Source organism: Odontesthes bonariensis, chromosome 9, assembly GCF_027942865.1.
Source record: "Odontesthes bonariensis isolate fOdoBon6 chromosome 9, fOdoBon6.hap1, whole genome shotgun sequence".
NCBI classification, from domain to species: Eukaryota; Metazoa; Chordata; class Actinopteri; order Atheriniformes; family Atherinopsidae; genus Odontesthes; species Odontesthes bonariensis.
Window position 1 is genome coordinate 34,368,864 of NC_134514.1, and position 7,966 is coordinate 34,376,829.

The window sequence follows — 7,966 nt, forward strand, 5'->3', positions numbered from 1 at the left end:
TGAAATACGTTGTAATTCCTCCATTGCTGTTAGTAATGGATCAGTGAACCCCATCCTTCAATGTCGGTTCATTACTCTGCGTTTGAAGTTTTTAGAAAAAGATTGGCTGTTTCTATCATAAAACATTTTTAAAAAAAAAAAGGGGGAAAAAAACACACTTGTAAATATTGGAAAAACATATCCCCATATAAACAACATATGTATGAATGCATACAGTTGCATCTATGAAAAACACCAAAGATAACACAGAAAATAGTATTTTTGCAGCAACAAGGTGATTCCCAAAGAGCTGTTAGCTGAAAACTTGGCATATCTCAGCATGGTGTGCAGTGTGTCCTTAAAACATTTGAGGAAACTGGACAAGTGGAGGACAAAAGAAGAAAGTAGCAGGCCTATAAAACTATCTACAGCAGATGAACAGTATCTGAAAGTGATATCCTTAAGAAAGAGGAAAAAATCCAGGAAAGACCTGACACAAGAGCTGAGAGATGCATCTGGACCTTCAGTTGATCCATCTGCTGTTGGCCCAAGCCTCATCAGAAATGGGCTCCAAGCTGGCTGTCAGGAAGCCGTTCGTAAGGAAGGGAAACAGGGAGAAAAGGCTGAGCTGTGCCAAATGACACAAGAAGTGGACTGAAAATCAGTGACAGCAGGTCTGATGGAGGGATGAATCTTCCCCAGAGCCCGGACCTCAACATTACTGAAGCAGTGTGGGAACATCTTGGCAGAGAACGGAACAAAAGACAGACACAATTAGGGGTGGCTCAAGACTTTTGACCAATACTGTATTTACTATATATATAAATCAATAAAATAACAGTCTGGTAAATAATAGATTATATGTTTTTCGACACTGAGTTACATGTACTTTGTTCGACAGAGTGAAACCTGATTGGTTGATAGATAAAAAATGATAGAAGACTCCAAAAAAGAAGCTCTATGAACTACAATCAGCAACAGTTCCTGCAGTGCAGAAGCAAATAAGAGGAGGGACTTCCTTCAATAGTTTTAAGGCCTATGAATAGGTTCCTATTGTCCAAAAATGTCTGAACACATGAACTTCACACTGTAACCCGGTATTCCAAAAAAGCTTGTAAAGATGTGCTTGTTGTAAAATTTGTCTACTTGGGTGGAAATGGGGAGTTGACCTCTTACTCCGTTAGCTCCTTACTGTGTTAGTGTTGTTGACATGCAAATCTGAAGTGTGAGTAGCCTCTTTGTACCTTCTTCTTTAACTGTCTTGTCTTTCTTCATCCAGCTCCGCAAAGCCATTGAGGGCTCGGTGACTGTGAAAGGTGTGAAGGTGCGTCCCCCTTTGGCAAGCTTCAGGGACAGTGGCACCAGCAGCAGCGAGAATGAGGCCACTGAGCTCCACAAGCTGTGGGACCGCCACAAGAGCGTGTCGCTGCCACGTGAACACATCCCTTCAGAGTCCGACGAGAAGTCCCAATGAGGGACGGTCAAGAACGAGGAGGAAGAAGAGCAGGTGGAGGAAGAGCATGTGTAGAGGTCTTTATCCGCCAAAGCTACAAACATGTAAAAATCCTCAGGGCTAAGGATCAATATTTAGTTATGAAAAGAGATCTACTGCTACGCCAGCCTCCTTCTCACCTCTGTCCTTATCTGCTCCTCTACCTCCTCCAAAGCCACCTTCCTTGCTTCATGGCCCAGCCAGTGCATAACCAGGAGCTTTGCACTGACGCAGCCAGACACTCCACAGGATGAGTGGAACACAAGTGTGCCCTGCTCTCCATTTACCCTTGGGATCCCACAACAGAACACATTAATTGAGTCCAAAGCTGGGGGTGAATTGAAATTTTGTTAAAAAGGGATGTTTTTTTAGTCGACTCTGTTTTTCTTGTGTATCTTTAGTCTGGGTCAACCTGCGAAAGTTATCTTTTGAACGAGTCTTCCACCTTAGTAAAGAAATTCTGCAGTGATGGCAATGGAGCCTACTGTACTGTATGCGTGTACTGGAAATGCGAAAGAATGAAATGAGAAAATGTGAGTGTGCATGACGAGAAGAGGTAGCAAATGACTTTATCTTGTGAGACTTTTTTTACTACCTTTAGAAAACGTTTCAGTCTTTATTTTCTTGTGTAACTCGTTTTGTTCCGGACTGATCAGGGGGTGTGCGTTTGACTGGAAATGACACAGGTCGTCCTGCTGACAAGCATCGAATTCATACGGGGACTCTTTCCACCACTGTTTTCCTCCGCATGCTCATCCCTTTACTGCGAGTCTTAATGGTCAGGTTGACAGTGCAGCCTATGCCAGTAGACATGCCTGTTAGCAGTGTTGGCGGCACTTGTTGCCCTTTTAATAATGTACACTCCTCTCATACTGTAGCTACTACCTTACATAATGCAAGGCAAATGCATGGAAACGCACATAACACTCCTAGAATGGATGTTTTCTGTTTATCTGAAGTGTATGCAGAGAGCAGAAAGCAAATGGAAGGCCGAAAGAATGAAGACATCATTACCCAAACAGCTGCCGTGGGCCCGCTCATCCATCTTTCTTTGATCACCATGATAACTAATCTTCATTACCATTTCTCAGAGACACAAGCCAAACATATACAGTTATGATTTAATGGTGGAGTAGACCACACTGGTAACATATATAGTTCTCAATGATGATGTGTGAGTGGATTGATGTAGACCAGTCATTTGAGTGAATTGAAAAATCGTCCTGTCGGATATAGTGGCGTAAAACAACTTCAAGAAATCATGAATAACCGACAGGTAGAGTTTGAGGATGTAATTTATTAATACCAGCCAGTTTACCAGCCACTAGATTAAATCCTCAACCCATTCAGCCAGGATGTTGAGGCATTAATGTTTTAACAGCATTGTGGTTTCTGATTTTTGACATGAAAGATAACATAAAATAATTTTTACTTTTCTTTGTCAGCGCATTCTCTGCTCTTTCATATATTGACTTGATTTCCATCTCCTCCAGCCCTCCATCTTTCGTTGTCCTTTCTACCTCCTGTTTTTGAACTTGCATCGGCCAGCCTAGATGCATCCTTTTTTTTATATGTTAGCCCCCCACCCCCCGTGTACTTGATTTAAAAGCAATCGAGGAAGCCCATTACTCCCTGCATATTTTGCACCAGTTTTGATCACTGAAGTAATTGAGGTTTGAATCTTTGCTGGCCTCATGATTAGATTTTATCATGTTTTTGATGTAAAGTGTCCAATGTAACTGAAGATGCATATTTATGACATGCATCCTCAAATTTCTAATCGGCCACTTGTACGAACTGACTCATAAATAAATACAGTCAGATCAACCTTGATTTATTTTTTATTTTGTGCTTTCAAGTCAGACAGTTGTCTTGATTATTAAAAAGATGCATCTTTCTGAGTGACCAACCCCAATAAAGTATATACTGTATGTTACATTCAAGGCCCCCCACATCACAGGTAATGGCTGATCGATTAGCATTACTCACAGAGTCCTTCACCCAGGCTGTAATTTGGCTGCAGAGTGCAGGTAAAGCCGTTTCTATGAAGGGAAGTTGGGATAGAAGCAAATTGTAGTGCGGCCCCCAGGTCTTTGACAGCAGGTTTCCCTACAACTCAACAAACTCTGAACTCTTTTACTCTGAATACTTAGACGGTTCAACCCCACTTTCCCACAGGTTGCAGTTAAAGGCTACTCCTCAAAGTTTTACGATGTCTTAATTTTTTGCCTTATTGGTTGGGCTGGCTGTGTTCCCTGTGGTTTCCGATGCTTGGTCAGAGTGAAACCACTATCGTACCAACTTATTTCATCTTTGCAAGGGAGAGTTTATATACCACATACGTCTCATCTAGTTTGTGCTTTCCCACGGGAGTTCAGAAAAATCTTAAGTGTGATCTTTTTCCCTCTTTATAAGCACTTTTTTTTTATATCACTATATGTAGTGATTGAAAAAGATTTACCCAACATATCACTTTAAAACTACCATGGCATTGTTTGTTTTTGGCTTCAGTGGTCCTACTTCTCTTTCACTTTTAGTAGGGTGATGTCGAACTGAATTCTGGGTCCATCGCTTTACTTTGTCAGCATATCTTAAGAAAAGTTACTCTTTCTTTTCAAGCAGCAGAGCAGGCACAAGCCGATCAAATCGCCTGACTGATCACATGTTGGATCTCATACGTGTTTGTCGCTTCCAGCTGTCAAGCTTTAATGCATCAAGTCCATCTTAATCCTGCCTACCTACATCTTCTTGAACTTCCTCAACCTTGTTGCTTGCGTCAATAAATGACTAATTAGTGACTGTTTATTTGAAACCTTGGTAGGCTGCCAACCTTTGATAATGCTTTGTCCCTGCATAAATGTATAATCATTCACTTCCACATAAAGATGCATCTGAGAATTGATAAATTTGCACACCTCTATTATAAATCCACTCACCGGATGCAGTGGATTGAATTATGTTGCTTGTTTTGATCCACTGAACTTAGAATGCTGTGCACTGAAGAAGCATGGCCTCGCATGAGAGAGTGCATGTAGCTTTTGTTTTTATATAATCAAAATGTACCAAAAACAACTGCTTGCCAGATTTGAATAAGGGATGAGAGGACAATGTTGCATGTTTGCCATTTTGTGCCTGTATTTTCTGACATTTTCCACTTATCCATTGAGCTTTATTCAATGCCTGATTTTGAACTGGGAAAGGGATCCTTGGGTTCGGAAACTTACAGATTAATATATTTAATATTATTCCTGTAATATAAAATCCTAATTTAATGTCTTAACCAATCCTTAATTGCTGACTGTTCTCTTTCTGGAAGAGAGTTTGGGATTGTTTTATAATATTTGTTATATTTTTATCACATTTGATGATTTTAAAAGTTGATTTTCATGCTGTCCTTAATGGGTTTTTTTTGTTTGATATATTTAACGTGCTGTCTGAAACATTTCCATTATTAGATTTTATGTAAAATAAAAGTAACACTAACAGGGTGAAGGCTTCCAATGGCTCTCTGATGGCAAAGCATAAGAAATGTGATAATGAAGTCAGGGAAATTTTGTTTAAGGCACCAGGTTGTGGTCTGTTGTTGACTTTTCATTCCACAAGTGCCTACTCCTCTAAATCAGTTGGAATAAGTAATTTATTTCTAAGTGTTTGCAGCTGGTTTCTCTGGTCATATGCATGTAGATGAGGCACTTTTCGCACACATTCACTGTAAGTGGCGTGGATGATGTTTCCGAGCGGCGTGCAGTTGTCACTATAGCATCCTGTGCATAGACTCGCTCCGGAGACCGACTGTGATAATACTGATTTGGTGTGATTAATGTGTTTGTGCATTTCATCGATTTTTTTTTTTTTTTTTTTTTTTTTTTTTTTTTTTTTTTTTTTTTTTTTTTAATTGTTCTGCCCGATCCCCTCACTTTACAGACATTTCAGAGCTTCATCTCATTTGCTAACAGAGAGACACAGAGTGAGGTAGATTTATCAGAATAGATGATGTACATTTTTTTTTTTTTCTCATTTTATTGATGATCTTTTTATGTGTAATCAGTTGTGCAATAACTTGTTCATCACACTTTGTAACCCCATTTACATTGATAACACGAATGCAAGATATCCATATTTTGGAAAGATGGCTGAAAAGATGATTAACTAGAAGTGTGATGAAGTGAATGAGGGGGAGAGGGGAGGGTTTACTGAAAGCCTCCACAAAAGTTCACTAGAACCAGTATCAAAACATTAAAATCACTGTTTGCACTCCTACTCCTATTGGTTCAAGAGGCAAAATGAATTTGACATTTTGGCATGTGGGGAACCTCCTTAAAAGACTGTACGGTGAATCTGCTGCATGGACCGTAGCTGGCACTCTAATACAGTGCCCCCCTAATTTGTAAGCACTGTATCTCAGTCTGTTTTTGTTGTTCTCCTCCGTCCTCTCCTTCAGTCGGAGGGGCTTTCATAAGACTAGAGTCTCACACCAGCTGCTCATCTTTTATCCACTCCATATGGAATGTACATTACTACGAACCCTGAGGGCCAAACCATAGAGAGCTGAACAAAATCCAGTGCTATTTTTCACTGCGAAAATTGAAACATTGTTTTTGTACATCGATGATGAATAAATACGATTTTAACAAAGACTAATTTTGTCATGGAGTGCTTTTTGTCTTTCTGCAGCTGTGCTTTACTCCTGTCTGCCCTCGTCTTTCTCTTCAGGAACAGCTGGAGAGCACCTGGAGCATTGTCTTTCACAGATATTCTCTGTGGAGAGGCACACAAAGTACTGCAAAAACATTCAGATTAGTTCATTTTGTCCCAAGAGTCAAATGCATTTTTTTTAAACATTTGTTCCACTTTTAATAGAACAAAAGGACCTTGATGGTTACTCATTGTAGTCTTGTCTGTTTATACCCAAAAATCCAACCTGGCATAATATGCCTCGGTGCATGAGAGAATAAAACTTCTAACAATTTAGCATTTCTCTTTCATTGGATTAGCCAACACTTCAATACCACTGCAGCCATCAGGACGTTGCAACAGTACCTCTGAGTGTTTTGTACCGGGCCATTGGGATTAGGTCTTTTGGGTTGTGGGCTCAGTGTTACAGTTAGTGATGCTGTAAATAGGCTGAAGCAGGGATGGATGGACAATAATCTCTTGTGAGTGTGTGTGAGGTTAAACCAATCACTGAGCCAGTGTTTCTAATGAGCTTATTGATCTCAGTGATGCAGACCTCCCCATCAGAGCCCAGCATGAATGAGTACACTTGCAATGATTTCCTTTTTAACAAAAAGGAAGTCTCTTTCTGCCAAAAAAAAAGAAAGGAGTTTTACTGACTCCTGTAGGCATTGATCAGACTTCACTCACTTTGGTGACATTGAAGAACTTTATATCCCCACATATGTTGTACTATATATTATTTTGTATACAGGTATGAGAAAACAAATTACACCCTCTTTCAATTCCAAGGTTGTACATGTCAGGAAATAATGAAAGATCATCTGGTCATTGCCAGTTATTTTTTTGCCATTTCTTTTATTACCTAAAGTTGAGTTTAAAACCAAACACCACATACTATCAAGCACGGTGGTGGAGGGCTGATGATTTGGGCTTGTTCTGCAGCCACAGGACTTGGGCACCTTGCAGTCATTGAGTCCACCATCAACTCCTCTGGATACCAAAGTATTCTAGAGTCAAATGTGAGGCCATCTGTCTGACAGATAAATGGCTGAGACTGGGTCATCAACAGGACAGTGATCCCAAACACAGCAGCAAATCTACAACAGAATTTCTGAAAAAGAAAAGAATCGAGGTGTTGAAATGGTCCAGTCAAAGCCCAGATCTCAACCTGATTTAAATGCTGTGGTGGGACCTTAAGAGAGCTGTGCATAAACCAATGCTGCAAACCTCAATGAACTGAGGCAACGTTGGAAAGAAGAGTGGGACACAATTCCTCCATAACCATGTGAGAGACTGATGACATCATAGAGAAAACCATTACTTCAAGTTATTGCTGCTAAAGGTGGTTCTACAAGCTGTTGGCTCATTGGATGGGCTTCACACACTGCTCTTGTGTTTTGTCTCAGTTTTTGTTCAATAAATAATGACACAGTGTAATATGTCAAGTTCTGTTGTTTATCTGAGGTTGGATTGACCTCATTTATGGACCTCGTTGGGACCACATGATTTTAAAAAAAAATTAAAAAAAAATATATGTAACTTTAAAAGTGAAAAAGAGTGAACTTTCTCTTTCGCATGACACATACTGTACATGTGATACCTGCATCCAATGAAGTCGCATATGTTTATGTTGGCATGGCGGGACTGACAGAACATTAAAACTGTTTGAACAAAATAAGTGTATGCAATCTCTTCATTAATGCTCACAAAACTATTTAAGTCTTAGGTGCAACATTTCTTCTGGATTACTCATTCCCCATCATCCATATGACTAGTTGGTGAGTTGCACCAACTAGTCTGTTCAACATCTAGCTAACA

At 39.9% G+C, this 7,966-nt stretch overlaps 1 protein-coding gene across 8 annotated transcripts in view; it reads left to right on the forward strand.

The window, feature by feature from the left end:
- LOC142388626 (chloride channel protein 2-like) overlaps window positions 1-6,108 on the forward strand; it is a 203,466-nt gene extending 197,358 nt beyond the window's left edge. For all 8 annotated transcript variants that reach the window (XM_075474102.1, XM_075474099.1, XM_075474101.1 and 5 more), the window contains one exon: window positions 1,259-6,108. In XM_075474102.1, the coding sequence (XP_075330217.1) occupies window positions 1,259-1,453 (195 nt within the window). In that variant the 3' untranslated portion in view covers window positions 1,454-6,108. The remainder of the gene's footprint in view (window positions 1-1,258) is intronic.
- Window positions 6,109-7,966: the final 1,858 nt, after the last annotated feature.